The sequence below is a fragment of the Ursus maritimus genome, unplaced genomic scaffold, assembly GCF_017311325.1.
Source record: "Ursus maritimus isolate PB19 unplaced genomic scaffold, ASM1731132v1 scaffold_2, whole genome shotgun sequence".
Lineage (NCBI taxonomy): Eukaryota > Metazoa > Chordata > Mammalia > Carnivora > Ursidae > Ursus > Ursus maritimus.
Genome location: NW_024424452.1, coordinates 105,178,372 through 105,201,102, shown reverse-complemented (window position 1 = coordinate 105,201,102; position 22,731 = coordinate 105,178,372). Strand labels below are relative to the sequence as shown.

The 22,731-nt window shown below is 50.6% G+C and overlaps 1 protein-coding gene across 6 annotated transcripts in view; it reads right to left on the bottom strand.

Annotated features, from left to right (window-relative positions):
* SRGAP2 (SLIT-ROBO Rho GTPase activating protein 2) overlaps positions 1-22,731 on the bottom strand; it is a 232,906-nt gene that overhangs the window by 6,797 nt on the left and 203,378 nt on the right. For 4 of the 6 annotated variants that reach the window (XM_008699550.2, XM_008699552.2, XM_008699551.2 and 1 more), the window contains exons 15-21: positions 22,472-22,549; positions 21,414-21,548; positions 19,313-19,418; positions 10,159-10,383; positions 6,458-6,537; positions 4,090-4,270; positions 2,435-2,581 (exon numbers count right to left, since the gene is read on the bottom strand). In XM_008699550.2, coding sequence (XP_008697772.2) covers positions 2,435-2,581; positions 4,090-4,270; positions 6,458-6,537; positions 10,159-10,383; positions 19,313-19,418; positions 21,414-21,548; positions 22,472-22,549 — 952 coding nt within the window. Of the gene's footprint in view, positions 1-1,341; positions 1,807-2,434; positions 3,323-4,089; positions 4,271-6,457; positions 6,538-10,158; positions 10,384-19,312; positions 19,419-21,413; positions 21,549-22,471; positions 22,550-22,731 lie in introns of those variants that run through there. The other 2 variants (XM_040636529.1, XM_040636530.1) reach the window with 2 other exon arrangements.

The following is a 22,731-nucleotide window of genomic DNA, read 5'->3' as shown; positions in this document are numbered from 1 at the left end:
CACTTAGCCGTGGGCGTCAGCCATTCTTGAGCAGAAGAAGGATGTTCTCAGAGTCTTATAAGGCCCAGCTGAAATGACTCTTCCCTGGTACCCCAAGTCCAAGGGCAGCCAGAAGCAATCACTCCCTCTTTTGTTCCTCCAGAGCTTTCGATGGCGCTACTTTTTAGTTACCTGTCTCTATGGCATTTACTTCGCCAGACTGAGTGCCAAGGCCGGGGACCACCTTACTCATCTCTGAATAACCAGCATGGGCGCTTGGCACAACAGTGAGCCCTCACTGAATGTGTGAAATTAAATCGAATGCCACACCCGAATAACTCTTTGCTGATTTCCTTTTTCCACTTGAGGATGGCTGACTCACAAAGCTCAAACTGCTGAGGAGGCAGACTGTGGAGCGGCTGTGTGGGCCAGGTCCTGGGCCAGGCCCCGGGGACGTGAGGAGGGGAAGGCAGAGTTCCTGATTTCAAGACGCTCAGGCTGGTGGGTTATCCGAGTGCAGCGTGAGTCCTGAGAGATACTCAAGCTGCTGTGGGAGTACAGATCAAGGGCACCTAACTCCGCCCCGAGGACCTCAGGGGTGGCAGAAAGGCTTCCCCAGAGAGGTCAATCCTTGGACTACGTCTTGAAGGGATAGGAGGAGCCGATCGGGGGAAGAGGCAGCAGATATGAAGTTCCAAGGGTGCGAGAGAACTCGGGGCCCTGGGAAGGAGTGAAGTGTGGGGCGGGCAGGGAGGCTGGAAGGGCAGAGTCACTCCTCAGGGCAAGACATGCCCAGGGACTGCCACTCACCCACCAACTAGCTGGCGTCCAGGGAGACCATGTCCTCTGAGAACCCCGTCCTGACATCACCAAGTAAGGAGTTCAAGGGAACCACCTTGACTTTCTACCTGGTGTTCATCTTTTCACTATTTCAACTATTATCCTGTACAATTTCTTGGTACAAATGGCATCAAATATACAATGGCTTAGAAACATGTACCTAACTAATTATTTAACTCTCCCTCCACCAACCCCGCCTTGGTCTCTGGGTTAATTAGAGGCTTACAACCTTATGATTATAGGCTTATAATTAACATAGACTTGTAAATAAAGAAGAAAATGTGATTAGTCCACAGTTACTTTTTTACTAGCTTGCCCTCCCAGCAGGGCACTAGGCTGGAGGGAAATAAATAAAATCCTCGTTCCTTTTTATTGGTCTGACTTAAATTATACGTACACTAAGTGAGCTGAATCAGCTGCTTCACTAACTTGAGGGTGAAAGATGGAAAAGAGCCACGTGCCCCAACCACTCCCCCTGCTACCGTCTGGTTGGAAGAAAGCCAAGAGATCTGGGCGACCTGGTGCAGTTTAAAAACAACAAGCATCTTTTATTCTCCTTCCAGTTTCAGTGTCCAGAGGCTACGGTTAACAGGTTTTCAATGTGCAAATCATTTCATTCCTCCAAAGCCAGAGGGGGATGAAAACTGTACATCATCTGCAATCCATAGTCATCAGGAACGCCCTGGGGCGTGTCATCCCGCTGGCACTGGGCCAAGTTTCAGGGTCTGGCAGAAAGAGGTCTGTAGGCTTTGGGACTTGGTGTCTGGCCCCTTGAGATGAGATTAGTTCGCCAATAACCTGAATGTCTCTAGGGGAGGCAGCAGCACACAGGCGTGGAATCCCTCTAGCCGGCCAGATCGGGGGTGGGTGGAGTTAAGACCCTGGGATGCTGCTCACAGCCACAGTGAAAGCTGGGGCCAGAGTTAAGAGCCTGCCGGACAGGAATGGGAATCTGCAGAGGGACTAACAGGGGACGATGACACAGGGCTAAAGCAACAGGGAAAACACGGACAATTACTTCTACTGGTATGAAAGGGCAGAAGGGAGCTGGGGGTTAGGCAATGATTAAAGAGCTCAGGACAAAGCTTCCCTTGTGCGGGGGTGGGGGGGTGGGGGGGGTGGGGTGGGCAGAGTGGTCTCCTTTCCTTGACGGAGCGAATGCCGGACAGGGCGGGAAACAGACACATGGTATCTAAATAAACCCCTCTGGGGTCACGTGAGCCTCGTGGAAGACACACACGATGTTGGATCTTTGGACAGACAAGGAAGGGCCAGGAAGACATCAAAGACTATTATTTGGGTAAGAATTGGAAAAGAGAAGGCACCTCTGATGAACAGTACAAAACCAAGTTGCATAAAGGGACCAAAGCTTTGGTCAAGTTTTAGTAGTCAGCCAGGGCCGGGCAGGCCCGAGCTGACAGACGCTGCAGAAGCCCAGGGTGGGGCACCCTTCCACAGCCCTGTCCGCCCTGCAGCCGCGGGGAGCACATGCAGTGTTAGGCCTGGGGGGGGGTGTGTGTGTGTGGCATAGGCACGGAGAGGGGGATGAGGCTAGAGGGTGAGGCTGGGTGTCGCAAGGCATTCAGGGGAGCAGAAAATGAAAAGCAGAGCTTACTTGTTGATGTTTGCAAGATAAATATCGGCTACATGACCCCCACTGGGACAGCTGGCCCCCGCTCTGGCTGTCACCTTTTCTTCAGGTGGCTCAGAAATGACCTCAATCTCAGACTTGGGGCTGGACCTCTCCACGACACCGTCCTCGCTGGGGGAGAAGGGGCAGGCAGGCAGGGAGGAGGGGGAAAACAACAACAACACAAAAAGCAGTGTTAAATCGGCAAGATGGCCCCCCGACACACACGCGACCCCCGCAACAGCTCTGAGGCAGCAGTGACACCTGGCTGGGCTAGCTCTGTGAGCAGAGGCAAGGAAAGCTAAGGGCCTTTGGAGAGTCTTTTAAATAAATATAAATAATCCCGCTGCGCTGGGCGGGATCCTTGGCAGCCGCGGGAAAGCTGAGCTAGGGGACATCTGGATTCGAGGCATCTGCCTTCGACCCCACGCTGCTTTCCTGGGGCAGTGGTGCCGGGGCCACCTCCTGGAGAAGGAGGCGGCCAGTCCGGGGTGCGGTTTATCTGCTGACGTCCTGAGCACTGGCGGGCAAGGCCGGGCAGCTCTGCGCTGGCTCTGGAGAGGCCGGCGTTGAGGCAGGACACCGCCACACTCGGTCGTCGTGCATCGAGCCCCGCTTAGAGCGTCCAAGCCGGTCCCAGGTCATTCCACTGCTCTCCCGGCCCCTCTGGCTACTGATGACAAAGCAAGCCCCTTCTCCCCCACAATTCATCTTCTCTTGGTCCCGTAGTGAAGTCATAATGCTAAATTTGGGAGGGTCCTGTCCACGCACAGATGGCCACCAGGTTTGCGATGTTATCAACAGAGGGAGGATCTCCCTGCAGAACGAGCCGGGGAGAGGCTGGGAGGGTGCAGACTCACTCAGGATATCAACCTTTAAAAAATAATATTAAGGGAAGGACTAAAGACACTGATAGCATCGTATCCAAGGGCAGGGAGTCGGGGGCAGAGGCAGGGCAGAGGGGCAGGGAGGCAGGCTTGGGTGGGCCACGGCAGGGAAAAGCCCTCCTGCCCCGGAGACTTTGAAGAGTGGGAGCCAACCGACAGCCCAGCTGATGAAGTCTCTCTGGGCCCAGTTCACGTTCCCTTTGCTCCCCGACGTCCTCTCCCCTCGTCTCCCTGCCTTTCCCCAAGTCAACCTCATCTGTGTTAAATGAACTGGCTCGTTTCCACCAGGCCGCTTAAGCTAGATTTCTCCTAGAAAAGCAATGCATCACTTTCATTTGCAAGTGGAAAAGCGCCATCGGCGGCCCAACTTGTTGGGATGAGCATAGTTGTGTTTTTTTTTTTTTTTTTAAAGAAGTAAAAATGTTTTCCCACCCTGAGCTTTCCAAAACAGAAATATAAGTGGTCAAACAATATTCCCTCATTATCACTCATCAGGTTTAAGTGTGGATGAGCGGGAGTGCTGGCAAGTTTCCAAAATGACTAGGGGGGTGGTGGGTGGGGGTGGTGGGGAAGCGATGTGCAGGGGGGAAGAGATGAAAAAACAATCCTCCACGGAGTCTGGGTGGGGTCCTTCAGGGCTGGTGTTGGCGCCCCCTGGGGGTTGGTCTCCCTCACCCTCCTGTGGAGCCAGAAATAAAGTCTCACGCCCACAGCACAGCCGGGACACCCAGAGGTGCAGGGGACCCAACGTACGTGTCTTGGACCACGATGTACTGATGGGGGATGAGTCCGTCGATGCCATTGTGCCGGCCTTCCCACCAGTCATCGGAAGCCCGCTGGTAAAGCAGCAGGGATGCCCCCTTCTTGAAGGACAGCTCTCGGGCTGTCCGGCCCACGTAGTCAAACTTGGCAATGGCCTCGATGGGCTCACACTCTGAGAGGGGCAGAAAAGAAGGAAACACATGTTGTTGGGACCCAGAGGCTCAGGAAACTGGGCGGAAAAGCCCAATTAGCTGAACTTACGCTGGTGGGAAGATAACCTGGTGTGTGAAATAAGCCACGGAGGATCGATGGATGAGGCAGGGATTCCTGTGTGGACCGCGCCATCGCCCTGACAGCACTGCGCACCCTTTCCTGCCTTTGGTCATGCTGCTCCCCCCACCCAGAATCCCTTTCTCTCTCCTCTTCCTGATGAAGCACACTGAGTCACAATTGAAACATCATCATTAACAAACAAAACAAAACAAAGAATACTTTATTCTCTCAGCAGTTTTCTGTGCAAAAATGAACCACACGTGCAGGGTGGGAGTCTTGTCTTGCTTGGGCGCAGTTGGCCTCCTGGGAGAACGCATCACACTGCCCAAAAGACTGAGCCCCACTCAGGACAAAGGGGACCTTCTCTGGTACGTCCACAGCTCTTTACGTCAAACCCTATTGCTGAGCTTACCATGCTGTATTTGTAAGTTTATTTTCTGATCACATCGTTTCTTTTCTGATCATAAAATAACTCCATTAATTGCAGAACATTTATCATATTGTACTTTCAATACAACAAATTTTATTTATGCTATCCATTCCCCCTAGCAGACCATGAGCTTTTAGTCTTCATAAGGAGAAAACAACTCACCCAATCTACTTTCCAAGGAGGAAAATATGGAAATATATTTTGTGGATAATACAAGGGAAAATGTACATAAAAGTAATTTGAAAATTAAAAGGGATTTACAAATGCAATGACTTTTTATTTTTGTGTGAGTTTGTAAAAAAAAAGACAACAGTGCCTTTTTCATGAAGTTGTTAGGAGGAGTCAATAAGTAGCAATGGTAAAAGCACTTAGAACAGCGCCTGGCCTATAGTAAGCACTGTATAGACATTAGCTAGTATTCTTACTGTCATCATTACCACTATCTCTGCACTGAGTGACAGGGGGGAGGTCAGAGAGCAAGAAAGAAAGCTCCGAGAAACCTGGAACCTGAGGGTAAAGTCGGATATTCCGAGTAGTGGACAGGAAGCCTGCCTACAGGTGAGACGGAGCCCAGCCAGCATGATTGGTGGGCCTGCTCCGAAGAGGTGGGGCTGGAGACTTCACGACAGCAGGCACACCACCGAAGGCCTATCTAATATCCCGAATCTCAGTTCTGCACAGCCGTGGGCATATCACTTGGCCTCTCTGGCCTCTTTTCTCAGCTATAAAACAGCAGCTCTACTTCACTAGGATTAAGAGATAAGACCTACGAAGCTTCCAGCAGGGACAAATTTCCCTACTTCACCTACTTCCCTCCTGTAATGGGGCAGATTATCATATTGATCCATCTGACTTCAGCATCCAAATAAGCAGCCCTAATTTTTTTTCCTCCTTTAAAAAGCTGGCCTACGACTGCAGAATTCACAGCAAGGCAGAAAGCAGGGAAAGCTCCACAGACTGTGCCATTTAGTTCTCATGCCCAGAAAATTCTTCCAAGAGCCCGAGCGGTCCAGAAATGGAGGTGCGGAACTGTTGGAAGGAGGGGAAGTGTGCTGGCTGGACAGACCCTAATAAATCATGGGTGCCGCCGAGGGGCCCGCGGTGACAGCTGTGCATTCCGCCTCTCGCTGCACACCCGCCAGGCTGCACAGCGCTCACATGTCTGTGCTTTGGAAAGGGTCAATTTTTCCAGTCGGCAGGCGTGAAAGCGTGTGGTTTCTGCATCCTGAGTCCCACTCCCCTCTGGCTTGCTTCTGTTGGGTTCTTGGCACCCAGCTTCTCTATTCCCCAGGCTTACAGTTTTTTCAAATGAGCTCTCCTTGACTTTGGTCTCCAGTTACCTGGCAGGAGTCTAGGCTGTGACAGGGGACCAACATGATGCAGGCGAGACAAGGAGCTAGGAGGTGGGCGAGGGGCAGGGAGCTGGGGCGAGAAGCTTTAAAGGCTCTGAAAGGTCTAGCTGTCCATCTCTGGTTTAACATAGAGACCATTCTAGCTGAGAGGGTGGGCTGTCTCTCCAAGAAAGGGAAGGAATGTAAATGAGAGACAGGAGAGCCCCCTGCCTGTCTTCAGGGGGCTGCTGAGCACAGGCTATACAATCCCTTCCTCCCACTTCACCCCCCGTGGCCCCGCTGCCCCCGAAGCAGGGCCCCGTACCATCATCGCTCGTGTGGTGCTCTGTGGTCACGTCCTGGGTTGAGTCCTCAGCTGAGGTAGTCTCTCCATGAGGGCTGTCACTGCAACAGAAGCAAGAGTCATGGGGACCTCAGCCCTCGCTGACCAAATTCTTGTCCTCTCCTTCACATAGCTTCCTTGGAGCAAGGGCACGGAAGCTGTCTCACGCGCTCCACATCCTGATTGCTCACGACAGACGATGATGATGAAACACAAGGCCCCTGAGGTTCTCTAGTCCAGCCCCTGCTGCAAAAACTATTTGAGACCGCCTGGGACTTAGAATATCCTGAGACAGAGGGAACCCCTTTTGAATTTATAAAATAAGTCTTTCTGAAAATACAGAACAACTCAACTCCTCAAGGGCTATTTCTCTAGGTGAACTAGTGCTTGGAGGGAGCACGTGGAATAAAACACTAGGCTTTTGCCTGGGACACAACAGGACCTGAAAACCAGCTCTGACACTTGGTAGCTGTGTGACCCTGGGCAAGGGACTGAATGTCTTTAAGCCTCAGCCACCTAATGATGAATTGAGGCTAGTGGTCTATATAACCTCACAGCGTGAAGAATCACTGAGACACGACGGAGTGGTTAATAAGTGGTCTTCCTTTCCATCTTTCTCATTTTGCTTATGTCTCTAGGCTTTGTGGTTTGGTCTTGTATGGGTGAGAGAGTGGGAGGTGAGTCAGAGGGAGAAAAAGAGTCTGCTGTGGGCTGGACACTGCGAGAGGGCAGGGCATGGAAGTCGGTCAAGTTCTTCAACAGTTCACTGAGTCTAGAATCATCCAGGGTTGAGGAATGAGAATGGCCAGGGAGGTTACTAGGAAAGTTGTTTCTCCTCCTGGTCTCCTGGCTTGTGGACATCAGAGTAGATGGGGATGGACATCAGGAAGTTCTAACTTTCTGAGAAATAGACAAAATCCCTGTTCATTGCTAAAGTTTCTTCCTCGGGCTGTTGGTAGTAACAAGGGAGCCTTGCCAGGCAATTCTATGAAAGTACTACCACCTCCTGTACCTACCATCTGGCCTCACGGCTCCTACCTTTGAGCCTATAGCCTCTTCCTTCCCTTCAGAAAGTTCCTCAAAGACCAGGGGACCAGTTCAGAAGTCAGTTCCAAGGAGGGTCTCCAGAATCCAGAGAACTTTCTGGGAGAACATCAATAGGGATTCCTCCTTATCAAAAATGTGGGCACAATTTTTCACTGTTTACTGGGCCTAAAACTCTGATGAGTTTCATGACACTCTAGAAGCGCTCAGGGCCCCAAGGGCACACAAGGCAAAGGCTCAGTTCCCTGCAGAACTGCAGCTTAGTGATGCGGCCGTCCTCGAAGGCGGCAATTCTCCAACTTCAGGGAGTCCTGGATGGCTTGTTAAAAGGGGACTGCCTCACCCCTAGAGTTTCTAAGTCTCGAAGGCCGGGCGGAGCTGGAATGTCTATATTCCTAGCCAGTCCTACGTAAAGTGGGTATTGTTGGTCCAAGGACTCCACTTGGAAAACCACTGCTCTAACGTAAAGGTGAGACGATCGCGACGATGCATTTTTAAGGCCCCTGGTAGCACTAGAATCCGATGCCCCATTCCACACCCACACGTCCGCCACACCGCAAGCCCACCGATGCCAGCGGTCTGAGGAGGCCCTGCAGGCCAAACAGTGGGCAGTCCTAGGGAACGGGATTCTAGTCGCAGGGCTTGGTAGGCGTGGCCAAGTGGGACTGGCCTCTCCTCTTCACAGCTGCGGAGAGGCCAAGCCCAGGAGCTCCCTCTTCCTGGCTCTTCTGGTCTCCTGGTCATGCTCCAGGATTCCCAGGCTCTAGCACCCCTTCTGCCCCTCCCCCTCCCCTCCTTCATCCATCTTTGCTCGCTTCGCTGGCACTTCTTTCTCCTCCCAAAGAAGAAGAGAGGCTAGGAGCCTTCTGAGTGGGTGTGAGCCCAGCAGTCGGATGGTCCTTCTTCCCCAAGGTCACCTCCTCTTGATCCTCGGGTGCTTCTGGCCTCCCACCCAGTCTGCGATAGTAACATTCCATAACTAATCTTGTGGTTTTTCCAGAGGCTGCTAATAAATGTCGATGCACAACAAACAGTGGGGGTGGGGGCGGGGGGTGCCTCTAGAGAAAACTGGCAGAAGGTGCCCCCTGTGAGCCACCCCTGCAGTGACTCTGTCTGCTCCCCTGGGCTGGGACTGGGGGAACAGGGCTGTGGGGGGCTCTGTGTCCTGGGATCGGTCCAGAGATATCTGAGAAGGGAGGGCACACTTTGGAAGGAAGATAAAGCAGGCACTGGGAACACTACTTCCGCAGCTTTTCAACCCTCATGCAGGAGAGAAACTGACTCTCAAGTCACACGTACAAGGACAGCTCCCTGGAGCTCATCAGCTCGTAGGCTGAGACCTGAACAACCTCCCCCGTCCCCACCAACCATCTGTCAGTGACAAAAAGCTTTCTCTCCGAGCTGGCAAGTGTAGGCTTCTTCAGCTCGGACCCAGATGCTGGGATCCGCGGGACAGCGGGCAAGACCAAACCCAGGGGTGTCAGTGGTATTTTTATACTCACAGACACAGGACTATCACTCTTCACTCCTCAGGCAGGAGGCTCCCTCTGTGGCGATCAGGGAGAAGCACGGACCCACTGGCCTCTAATTAAGTAAACAACCTCCCCTGTCCTCCCCTACTTCAGTGGATAGTAATGGGGCTGCTGAATTGGTTCCAGATGTTGAGTTCAGACAGAATCCGATTTGGGCTGGCTTATGCTTTTAGCCCAGGCTGAAGCGCCATTCGATGGGGAAGATGGAAGGGGTGGGGGAGGAGGTAAGGGACGTTAGGGAGTAAAAGAGAGAGTGTTTGATGGGAAAATGACACTGTAAGTGGTACCCTGGGGTGTAGTGTGGGGTCCTGGATGGTGTCCTTTACTAAGACATGTCAAGGTTGGAATCCCCACCACAAAGGTTGCCTGAAAGATTGTCACTGGCCTCTCTAGGTTACAGTGACTCTGTCTGTCATAGGGAAATAGGAATTTGTTAATTGTCTAACAGAAGGGTCTAGGAAAGATGTGCCCTAAGGATTCCTTTTATATCTCTGTTCCCAGGCTAGGTCATGAAAAACCTTGCCCCATAGGATTTAATCTCGCTTTAGGGTGGAAGTAGGCCTCACCTGCCAAAAACAGAGCTTACCCCTTTTTCTCTTCACAAATTTCTGCACTCATTCTGAATTATCATTGTACAAACTCACAGTGAGGGAATTATGCCTCATATCTAAACTCTTTGCAGTAAGAAAGAAAATCTTATTTCTGGGACCCGGGACTGTGTCTCAGGACAACACACAGCCCAGGGCGGGAGCCTGAGAGACTCTGTGGACGGATGAACAGCTGTTCTAAAAACAACTTGACGAATTTTCCTTTCCTAGAGATTATTAACATTCCTATTATTGTTGTCATTATTTTCCAGAACGGTTCCTCACCACTAAGAACTCATAAAAAACAGGGAGGTGGCACACAGTGGCACTTACTCCATAGGTTGGGTGGAGGCGGGGCACTGCCTGCTCCAACCCCAGATCCTGGCAGCTTGAAGTGCCTGGGAGCGGGAGGCTGAGAGGATCTGGGTGTGTCCCTTGGGTCTCGCCTGGCCATCTGGCCCCCACACCCAGTGTGCCTTGGGGACACCCCCCACCCCGCCTCCGGCCCAGAGCCCCCTACCAGTAGTCTTCCGTGCTTCCTCCTCTGCTGTAGACAGGGCCCTCCAGCTCCCTGGGGCTTGGGAAGATGTTCTCATGCTGGATGATGGTGGTTTTGATCAGCTCATTCACGTGCGCTTGGCAGGACACCTGGTCGTGGCCCTCAGGCACCGACATCAGCGAGGGCCCGAAGCAGATGGCGAGGTTGTAGGGGTCCATCATGTTCTCTTCACTGAACTGTGATAAACTGGAGGGGAAGGGAAAGGGGCAAGCTGGAAAGCACTCGCATGAATGCCCAGAAAACACAATCATGGGAGGCACTGCCAAGAGCAAGAGCAGAAGTTCCACAAACTGCCACCTGCTTTTCTGGGCATCGGAGCCCTTCTAGAAAGTCCGAGGGGAGAAGACAATGACCACCAGGTCGGTCATTCGGGAGCCACCTCCTCACAAGTCTTACCCCTCCTCTCTCACCAGCTCCTCGTTCGAATTCTACTTGCCACCCCATCACCAGCCCTGCTCCACACCTTCTCCGCCAAATCTCCCCTGCCTCGAGAACACACCACTCTGCAGAGCTGAGACGACTCCCACACACCAACCCACTAAGCTGCCAGAGCAGATGGAGACCCTCAGGCTGCCCTCGTAATGATACGGTCAGAAGACACAGGCATCGTGCGTGGTGTACCTCCTTGCAGAGCAAAATAATCAAATTACTAGGGATATTCCATTCCAAGCTCTAGACTTATTAAAAAAAATTGCCAACCGATTAGCTTTTGTATTCCATCAAGCAAGTGAATTTCTTTCTGGAACAGCTAATGTAATTGTTTTTCATTTTCATAATATCCTCTATTACTACAATCAAGATTTATTCAGGAAAAGGTCAGCATGCTGCTTGGTTTCTGCTCAGGCTTCCTCTGGATGCAGTCTGACTGCGTTATTGGATATTTATCCTGGGAACTCCCCCTTTTTAGCCAGCAGCTGCTCTCGCCACACCTCCAACCTTGGCCAAGGACCCAAGCCCTTCAGCGAGCCACTGGGCCTCATCAGCCCCCACTGGTCTCTGTTTGTCCAGGCTGAAGGCTCGGCCAGCTCTGGGTGTCCAGCCCCAGCCCCAGGTCATAGAGTTGTGAGCTCTGCTAGGGAGTTCTGCTTCCTCATGGGCATCAGCAGGCAGTCCCCAGCACCTGATTCTGACAGATCTGAGGAGAAGCCGAAGCCCTCTGATGCTGAACCAGAAGCCTGAGACTCAGCGGTCTTCCTCTGAGTGGGTATTCTGTAGAACCGGACAGAGTGCATTTCTAGCTTATCCCACACCCAGACTCAAATTACCAAGCTGGTCTCTCTCTAAGCCAATGGTTCTCTCCTCTACTGCAGATTCGCATACGTCCCCTGTCCACCTGGGAGAAGCAGTATGATGGATGTGAAGAGCTGTCACAGGGAGAAAACTGTCACGGTTGAGAATCACTCTTCTCAAGGACCTAGTCAAATGCAAAGGAGGCCAGCAATGGGTGAGGCTATGGAGCTCAGTGGCTGGACTGCTTCACAGAAGGTCTTTTTTTATTCATTTATTTGAGAAAGAGAGAGAGAGAGATAGAACACGAGTGGGGTGAGGGACAGAGGGAGAAGTGGACTCCCCACTGAGCAGGGAGCCTGCTGATGTGGGGCTCGATCCCCGGACTCCAGGATCATTACCCGAGCTGAAGGCACCCCTACAGAAGGTCTTAAAGTTTGAATTTTATAATCCTCCCCTGGCTCCTGAGTTAAAAGAGAGCCAAGATTCAGAAAAAACTGGGAGAAGTTTCCAAGCCTACTTCTTGGTCAACCACTGGAGACAGGAGAGATAATTACCTTGGTAACCTCAACAGGGACAAGGAGGAGGAAGGCCGTTTCTTCAGTACGATCTGACATTTGGTAACAAGAAAGAAAACCAGTCGTATCTGGGAAGCCTGGCCGTCAAGAGGGAAACAAAGTCTAGCCCTGACAGTCCCAGTTGAAGGCCCGTGAGAGATAAGCAACCCTGCCAAGACTCCTAAGGGAAGGGCCGTTTGATTCACAGGTGGCTGCAATGACCAGGGGCTTGAGCAGGCCACATCGTCGTGGACTGCGGTCTCGTGGGCCAGTTCTATTTCTTACTCCCACTAAGATATAAACCCAGGTCCTTCTCTCTCTTCCAATCTACAACGGGAATACCTAGGTTGAGGGGTTAAAGCCATGGTTCTAGTCACAGCCTCCTTCAAGAATTTGACAGAAACTAGGGATTCTCTCCCCGAAAAATTCATACATGTACACATACAGATGAATGTCCTTTCATATACAATATAATGGTGCTAATAATCCATGAAGGCCCTGAAGTCTGTGCCCAGTTTAAGAACTCAAACACTGGATTTTTATTTTTAAAGAAATACCTAAAATGGAAAATACTGGTAACAGGTCCCTCTTTAAAATTTTTTTTGGTGTTGACTTGCATAATGCCATCTTTTCTAAGAACTGTACTATATTTCTAGAGCTTCTATCCATGATATTAGTGAATTCTTCTAACTGATTCAAACTCCTCTTTGGTGTGTCTTAACAAGGTTCAATATAGTGAATGGGAACACAGGCTTTGGGGAGGGATGAGAAAATCAGGATTGAGGCGAGGAACTTGTTTTTAATCACGCACTTTTCTGGACTTTTTACCTTTTAATGATGCACACTTGTCTCTTTGATTAAATTGAACCAGAAAAACAAAACATCCCCAAAATTTTAGAGTCAATTAGACCTGGTTTTGAGTACTGGCCCCATCACATACCAGTGCCAGGACAGTATTCTGGGTTCTGAGTCTCTTCCTTGTAAACACTGTACCTCCTTCGTGGGGCTGCTGTAAAGCTTAAGTGAGGTATTACATGCAAAGCACGAACACTGTTCCTGGCACACAGGTGTTGCTCAATCCGTATTTTCTGTAATTATAATATCCGAACTGCTTCCTGATGTAGGACCCTCGATTCTAGTCAGGGAATGGGAAGCAGGTCTGTCAACATTTGCCAGCAATTGATTTATAGAAGTCTAGCCACCTTCTCCTCACAGACATCATCAAGCTGAAGACTCTAGATCCCAAAATCGAAATCTTAAATCCTCAGGGGGCATACTGAGCTTCGGACAGACTGTTTTAAATACATGACATTTCACTTAAAAACCTTCAGCTTCACAGGCCCCCGGGGTTTGATTTGGCAACAACCAACAGACTATGGGTAACATATTAATGCATCAGGGTTGATTTTAGGTTTGAAAGGGATGAAGAGAAATTGTATTATTCACCACGGCCCCAGGCAAATCGTGAGGCTGAGAATCCATCAGGCCTTGAAAAGCTTTTCCAATAGGAGACGTGACAACTTCCCTCTATAAATCCATGATTTTGCAGCCTTCCCCGACTTCCCCAAAAGGTTCTCTAAGAGATAAGAAGTCCAAGGTAATTCTGGCTGATTCTTTCTGACGGTCCTTCAAAGGCATCCCGTCACTCCCCTCGTCACTCTCTTGCCTCTAACACCACGGGTCAGCCTCCTCGTGTTCCCCACATCTACTAAGGCACTTGCCACTGTGCCCTCAAGTTTTGCCTTCCTTCCCCTGCAGTGAACTCCATCCTCTCTCTCCAGCAAGAATATCAGTCCAGCAATTGTCCTGCATCATTAGTTTTTCCTCTCCACTGGGTCATTCCCACCAGCATACAGACATGCAGTAATACTGCCCCCTGAACAAAATTCCCTCTTAACCCCATATCCATACCGAATTACTGTCCCATTTCTTATAAAAACCATTTGGGAGTTGTCTGTACCTGTTGTTTCTGATTCTCCAGTTCAGCTCTAGCCCTTCTGTTATGGACGGAATTGTGTGCCCCCTCCCCAAATTCCTATGTTGAAGCCCTACCCACCCGCTCCCATGCGACAGTATATGGAGAAAGGACCTTTAAAGAGATAATTAAGGTTAAACGAGGTCCTAACGGTGGGGGCCTAATCCGATAGGACTGCTGTCCTTATAGGCAGAGGAAGAGACCCCAGAGCTCTCCCTGCGTGCACAGAGGAAAGCCACAGGAGGCCGCAGAGGGAAGACGGCCATCTACAAGCCAAGGAGAGACTCCTCACCAGAAACTGACCCTGCTGGCACCTTGATCTTGGACTTCCAGACTCCCGAACCATGAGGAAATGAATTTCTGGCGTTGAAGTCACCTAGTCTGTGGTACTTTGCTACGGCAGCCTGAGCAGACGCATATACCTTCTCTCTTGCCCCCTCCCCCTCTTTATTGTGGTAAAATATACATACCATAAAATTGACCATTTCACCATTTTAAAGTGTACAATTCAGCGCCATTTAGCAGATTCACAATGTTGTGCAGCCATCGCCACCATCTAGTTCCAGGACATTTTCATCACCCGAAAGGAAACCCCATATCCATTAACAGTCCCCCCCTTCCACCATTCTCCCCTCCCCCCAGCCCCTGGCCACACCACTCTGCTGTCACTACTAATTTGCCTGTTCCGGACACAGCAGATAAATGGACTCCCACACCATGTGGTTTTCTGTGACTGGCTTCTTTCCTCCAGCAGGATGTTTCCTCACTCCTTTTCATCGCTGAACACGACACCCCACCGTATGGACCTACTAGACTTTGTTCATCCATCAGTGGCACCCCTTCTCTCCTGAACCGACACCATCAGGGTCTGGCCCCTTCCACCCCATCAGGACAACACTCCTCAGGGTCACCAATGCTCTCTCTGCTGCTAACACAATTCGGAGCCCTTTTCTCAGCTGGCCTGTCATCATCACCTTTATCTCTGGTATCACAACTTCTTCCAAACACTTGTGGCTTCTGGGACACCATTCTCTCTTGGTTCTCCTCCGACCTCATGGCCCATGGGCCCCTGCTCCGTGAAGTGTCTGCTGACCACTGTATCTTAAAGAGCAAACTCTCACCCTGACCCTTGGCACTCCCTGGTTCCCTGAGCTGCTTTATTTTTCTCTACAGCGCTTATCCTCTAACACGGGATATGTGTACTCATTAGTTTGATCTGTCTTCTTCCAATAGAACAGAAACTCCAAAGGGACTCCATGGGACACCTGGACTATTTGGTGTACTCTTAGATGGCTAGCACCTAGAACAGGGCCTGGCCCACAGTAGATGCTTAATAAATATGTGTTAAATAAGGGAATAAAAAAGCACACGAGCCGCTGCGGATCTCTAAGAACCCAACCACAACTCTACTTGTCCATCTGCATGTAGAAGCCAAAACGCTCCTCGTAAAAGTCAGAGGAACAGCTCAGACAGAATCTTTCCAAATGAGGAGGCACCTGGAGACTGGTGAGATTTCGAGGAAGCTTCAGCTTTTCTGGAGACACCGGGGCACCTTAATCAGGAGAAAAGCGCCACCGGTTCACTTTCTCACTACTCAGAGGGCAGAGCAGCGTTTGAGGATCTAGAGCCGTGCTTCTCGGACTTTTATGAGCATGTGACCTGCCAGGGGACCTCGTTAAAATATGGATTTGGATTCACAGGTCTTTGGGGGGGGCACTGAGATTCTGCATTTCTAACCATCTCCCAAATGATGCCGATGACGCTGGTCTGTGGACCTTACTTGACTAGCAAGAGTCTAGAAGACTATATTGTTTGACCTCTGGAGAAAGCAGGTTTCAAAAGGCAAAGAGCAGAGTCACCTGCAGTGCGGGGAGCTACTGACACTTCATTGGGGGGCAAAAAGTCACTGGGTAGCACACAGGCTGTGGTAGGCAGCCTCTAAAATGAACCCCATGGTCCCTGCCTACTGGTTTTCACACCCTGGTGTAATTTTCTCCCTTTGAGTGTGGGCTAGATTTAGTGACTCATTTCTAGTGAATGGGAAATGGCAGAAGGCATGGGATGTCACTTCTGAGATTAGGCTACCAAGGACTGTGCTTTCTGTCTTGGGTGTTCTCTCACTCACGTGCTTGGAGGGAAGCCAGCTGCCATGTTGTGAACAGCTCTATGGTGAGGCCCACATGGTGAAGAACTGATGAAGGCCTCTGGCCAACAGTCAGCCAGCAAGAAAGGTCCTCAGTCCAACAACCTGCGAGGAACTGAATCCTGCCAGCACCACGCAAGTGAGCTTTGAAAGCGGATCTTCCCCTAGTGGAGCCATCAGGAGAGATGATGGCCCTGCCCCCAACACCCTCACCGCAACCTCAAGAGAGCTAGAGCCAGGGGCCCCCAGCGACACTGTGCCTACACTGGGGATTCCTGACCCACAGAAACTGTGACATAATAATTAATGCTTTTTGTTTCAAGTTGCTAAGTTTTAGGGTAATTTTTTACACAGCAATAGGTAGGTAATACAGATGCTAGAAAGGATAATGTTAATAATTAACAAGGCCTGCTGGACATGCAGTGGGCTGGGCACTCTAGAGGACACTAGCTCGTGCGCGCGCTCTCTCTCTCTCTCTCTCTCTCTATATATATATATATATGGAACCAGGTCGAGTCCACACAGCACTGGTGCACTGTGTAAGGAGTTCCACATACGTTTATATACATACTCGTTTTCTGGCTCCTTGAGATCGAGGATGTGTACAACCCAAGAGAAAGACCAGAGTCAGAAATAAAGTACACACCCCCCAGGACACAGACAACAAAGGAGAGAGGTCCTGAAATCTGAGCCCAGCAGAGTCTCCCTCAGGAGCTACCTGTCAACTGTCGCCACACCTGTTGATAAGGGTACACTGACGACCTGCCATCTCCCCACAAGGTGGTATCCAATCTCACCCGTGTCCTGAATTCCACTGATTATTTTAGGAAACACTGCAGTTATTAGTGCTGCCTCTTTCCATGAAATACTTTGATAAGCACATACATCTTTTTTTTAACCAGACAAAAAAGGAAAACAAAACAAAAGTTATGGTTAAATTGGTGTTGTTCCCATGCTTCCTACAACAGTGGCCACCAGCTCCAGCTCGGCACGATGCTCCCTCTATGGTTCCTCCTCTCCCGCGAGCTCCCTGCCACCTTCCCTTAGCAGGAAGAAGACGTAGGGAAGAGAATGAGGCCATTGTGCTTATGCCCGTAGTCACCCCGGGACCTGTCTGTGTCCCCGCCTCTTTACCCACCTGCCATGCTTTTGCCCTGGGGGAGCAGACCAGGCTCCCTTTGAGGGCAGGTGTCTGTCAGTGAGGGGAGACAAGGACTGGTGGCCCTGAGGGGGTGACTGGCTCAAGAGTCAGTACAGAGTTTCCATTTCTGTCAGCCTAAAACGCATAGCGTGTGAATACCCTGTGAGTCATGAGGGGTTCTGAATGCGGGCCGTAGTGATGCTGAGTCAGGGCCTGGCTAATGGAAGGTGCAGACACAGCAACGGGGAGGACACAGGCTGCGGAGCCAGGACCCTCCGTGGCTCTGCACAGCCAGCAGCAAGGCTGAAGGACGGTGTGGGTGCCCCGGCAAGGTCTCTGGCAGGGCTGCTAACCTAGATGTCTAGAGGGCTAGGCTGACGGTGAACTTGGAAGCAAGCCGAAGCTCATGAGATGGCCACCAAGTCTGTCTTCCTTTGAAGCAAAGACTAAACTGACCAGGAAGACAAAGAAATTTGTGCTAAAAGCTCCTTGGTCTGATTTTTGTTTTCTCTTTTGATAGATTCATGGATCTAGAGAAATGTTTCCCCACAAGAAGAAAACCCACGAAGCAAGAGTGATGACAAATGGCAACCGAATTCAGCCTCGGTACAGGGAGCGTCGGGGAGGGTCCACCTCACCTAGCAGCAGCCCTTACTCCACACAGAACTGCCTCCTTCCAGAACTCGCGTCCGTTACTGCCGGATCTAATGGTGTTTCCAAGAGAAGCTAGAAATCCAGGTATTTTTAAGTAAAATCCCCTAATATTTAACTGTTTCAATGTTTTCAAGACACAGCAGACTGAAAAGAAACACATCTATGGGCCTTGTCTGGCCTTCCCTTTGCCCATTTACAGCCTCTGCTCTAGGTTGTTGAGGGAGCCACAGCAGGGGAAGCCACACGAAGACGGAGGCTCCCACAGGGCAAGCACCACATGCCCTTGCTTGCTGCTTCGCTGCCCCGTTGGGGACAGGACACACTGCTTGGACAGGAAACCATGCCCCATCCAAGCCCAGGGCCTCTCTGGCCCTCAGATCTCTCTTCTAGCTACTCTCACTCCCCGGGTAGCCAGCTAAAACATCAGTACACGGTGACTCCAGACTCGTATCTCTACTCTGGGTTTCTCCCGAGTATCAGATTCCTATGTTCCACTGCCCACTTAGAATCTCTCCTTGGAGGCCTAACAGGCACTTCAAATTAAGATGGCCGCTTTGGTGCCTTGTCTCAATTCCGTCCTCCACACCTCATCTTCCCCAACTCCACTCCATAATGGAGTCACTAGTTCCCTGTTTTTCATGCCAATGTCTAGAATTTCTCTTTCCTCACATTGTATATCCTCCCCATCAGGAAGTCCTGTCAATGCTGTGCTCAAATGGACCCCAAACCCAACTCCACCTCATCCTCCCTCATGACGCACTCCCCACCACCCTGTCTAAGTCCCCAGGGCCCGTGGCTGAGACCTCATATTAACCTCTGCATGGGTGTCCCTGCTTATCTTCATGGCCCTCGATGGTAACCTCTCCTCAAAGCTGTTGACGGGCTTAAAGAAAATATATAGATCAGGTCTTACCACTCTTCTGCTAGAAAGCTTCCAGTGGCTTCCCAAATCCAAACCCATTATTACCATGACTCTCGGGGCTTGAGGGCCTTGAATTTCCCTTGTGGCTCCTTCTGTCACTCCATTTAGGCGCTGCTCTCACACAATCTCCTCAGAGAGGCCTTGGCTGACCACCCCTCTACAGCGGCTCTCCCTCTTTCACCCCTGCCCCCATTTGGACCCCCCACACTCTATCTCTTAACTTACGCTTCTTTATTCTTCATCTAAAAGCACTTCGTCCCACCTGACATATCTGTTATCTGTCTGTCTCCTACCCTGGAATGTGAGTTAAATGGTATCAGGGCTTTTGTCTCGTTTCGCAAGGTATTCTCACAGCCTACAATCATGGCCCACACACTGTCAGTGCTCCAAAAATATCCCCGGTGCGGGACAAACTGCCATAGCTCTACAGGTAAGCTCCCAGGGGCCGAAGCCAAGGCCTGATCCAACTGCTCACAGACTGAGGAAGTCTACTCACTGATTGAGGAAGGCAAAGAGGTATCTCATGATAATCAGAGTGGGTTTGGGCAGGACCAGGAGAACTTTCCGGATGTGCAGCGCTCTCTCCTGCAGGTTGTCCATTGCTGAAAAAAGACAGCCGTGTGTTATTGTCTGTCACAACTGAGATCCCAAGGAGTAATGGTGTGAGGGGCCCTGACGACCCACAGGTGCTGCACAGACAGCAGCCGCGTCCACACAGCACTGGTGCACTGTGTAAGGGGGTCCATTTCTGGGGCTCCTCGGGGCGGGACTGCTGCCATAGGGTACCTGTTGGGCTCCAGACGCTTCCTGATACAGGACTGAAGGAATATGCTCCTTGGGCTCAGAAGGGGTTACGGACGTTCGCCAAGCACCTACCGCTCTCTTATTAAAACCACCACAGACAAGGAACTGTCCCCAAACCTGCCATGACTGCAGGCTCGACATCCATCCTTGGAGCATCTACGTGTGGGGAGGGAGACGGGCTGTGTAGCTCCCATCGCTTTCGCTCTACACATGCATCACCTCCCTCTGGACAGGTCTGGGTTATCTTCCCCCTTCCTTATCTGCAGTGGAGTTGGGCAGAACGTGGCCAGACGCAAGAGATGGCAGATCCCTGCATAAGTCGCTATCTGGGGAGAAGACCCGAGGTTTCCTGTGTCTTGTGCTGTGGACAGACCAATTATAGGTAAGGCCCTAGCTGGTGGCCTCCATCATGGCCAGCCTCCGCACTACAGTGTGCCACGTGGATACTATTGTCATTTTCTGTGAGTGCCTTTCTGGGAAAAAGAAGTGCAAAGCACTGGGTTAGGAGCACATCTCTAGGGGAGAACTGGGCAGCCGGGGTATCTTGAACTGTCTTGATAGCCCTAGTCCACTGAAGACATCTACCTAAGCTCAGTCCTAGAACAAGACGTGAAGACTGGAGGGGTGCCTATATTTAACAGGCACAGAACTGATTTCCACTAGACTTCCACAAATAGTGGTTTAACAAATAAAACGAGAGAGCTTACTGAATGCTCTGGGGCCTTTCTCTCTCACAACAGCAGAGAGGAACCATGCTCAGGGTATACACTGACCCCAGCTGGAAACTTGGGGGCCATGAAGACCCTGGTGCATCTAGGAAGACAGTTCTTTTCCCCATTTCAAAGGCACTGCCTTCTCCAGCCTCTGCGGCCATCATTCCAGTGGGGTCTACTTCCAGGATGACCTGGTATAAATCTAAGTTTCCACAGACTGTTTTCCATTGAAAACAAAAGAGAGGATGTTTCAGGATAATGAGCTAAAATAAATGGCTAAGAATAGATTTTCAAGCTCCAAATTTGGGAGTAAGAGGCAGGAACCTATAAGGATAAAGTAGAGACTATATCTCTTTCTAGGAAAACACCATATTGCTACATTTAAACGTGCAGGGGGGCTTTTACTCCTAAAAGAACACATATTAACACATCTAGCAGATAAGCCACACCATGTGTAAAGGAACAAGCAGGGGCACCTGGGTGGCTCAGTTGGTTCAGTGTCTGCCTCTTGATTTTGGCTCAGGTCATGATCTCAGGGTCATGGGATTGAGCCCCGCAGTGGGCTCCATGCTGGCTGTGGAGCCTGCTTAAGATTCTCTCTCTCCCTCTGCGCCTCCCCCTCCACTTAAAATCAATCTTATTAAAAAAAGATTCATTTTAACCTTAATTATAAAAAAATAAAGCAACAAGCAGAAAAATTTCCCCCTTTATATCATAAAAACCACAGGCACCAATGTATGAGCTTCCAGTAACTGAAAAAGACTGTGTCTTATGTATGAGTAGAAATATATTGTACTGAAGAAAAATAAAGCCCAGCAAAGCAAGGAGTTTAAAGCGAATCAGAACGAAAGCACCAGGAGTTCTGACTTGAGGTCCTAGACTCTTACTGAAAAGTCATCCTTCTTCCCTCCCCACCAGGGGTGAAGGACTGAGAACAAGGAGGAGAAACTTCACTGAGGAAAAGGAAAAAGAAAAACATTATTGAAAAGCTTATGGGGAAAAAAGACCTGTGGACATTCCCTATGTGTTGCGACAAGGCGCTCTTGCCCAGAAGGCAGTCTGAGGCCAGGGTGTACTTACTGACGCAGGCCATCAGGTCATGGAAGATGTCCTTGGGGAAGAGAGGATGTTCCAGACCCCGGAAGTAAAGCTTCAGGACACCAGCAATGGAGTCCATGTCATGGTCATTCTGGTCCCCAGCCAGGGGGTCCTCTCCTGAGGATAAGCAGCCCCCCAAAAAAGGAAAGAGAGAGTGAGAGAGGTAAAAACACACGGGACGAAGCAGAAGTGGTATGGAAGGGGTGACCTGTCCAAGTCCTCATCGGAGTCCATCATCATGCTCTCTGCCCAGCATGGTGGCCATGAGTAGGGCGGACCAGAGACTAGAGAAAGCCAAGACTGCTTAGACTCAGGGGCCCCAAGGCTAGAGGAAGGCACAAGGGTCCATTAGGATAAATTCACTTCTGCCAGACCAGCTCAGGGACATTCCCTATGGTCTAGGGTGGGACACTGCAACTGGCCCTCTCACAAGAATCATGAAGCCAGCCTGGAACTGAGCCTCTGGGGGAGGAAAATGAGGCCAAGGAGGCTCGCCCCTCTGACTGGCTCTCACTCTTCCTGGCTTGCAACAAAGGACATCTACTTACAGGAGAACAATCACACAGGAGCTCCCTATGGAAAATTTCATATCAGATGTAATTAGATTTAATGATAGGACCAACCTCAAATTGAAACTATATATATCCATTACAGTGACGGAAATTGCCAAAGCTTGCCCATCACCTTAATAGCCCACAAGATAATAAATGGGCTACGATGAACACGCGCATTAGCCTTGATATTAACTGCCACCAAGGGTTCTGGATGAAGCCATAAACCGCCCCGATATCATAGTTAACTTCTTGGGTTTCGGCAGATCATCCGCAGGAGAGAGGCAGGATGAACGGCGCTGAGGAGGGAACTGGGATGTGCCCTGGCACCTCCCTGCACCTCTTGGGGAGGACCGTCTTCGAGGGAGCAGGTCTCAGGCTCAAGAGCGGCTTGCTAACCTCCGGCTGCCTCTCAGGAGAGAACGTGTGGAGCCAATATCCCAGGAGGCGGGCACACGTTTGGTCTGATCTTCAAGCCTGTTTCCTTACCTCTCTCAAAGGCGTTTTTGATGTCATTCACTTCCACCTGGGATCCCGACACCCGGAAAATTCCTTCATGCTGTAGTCCTGGAAAGACAGGGAGAAGTGATGAAGGCGAAGAAGAAACAAAGTCACAAGCACAGTTCCGAGCTCGCTGAACGTCTGTGTCCTCCAGCCAGTGTGCATGTAAGCCCCCGTTTCTCTTCTTCAGGCCGAAGGAGAAAGAGTGTGCAGGGATGCTGGAGAAGTCACCAGAACGGATACGAGGC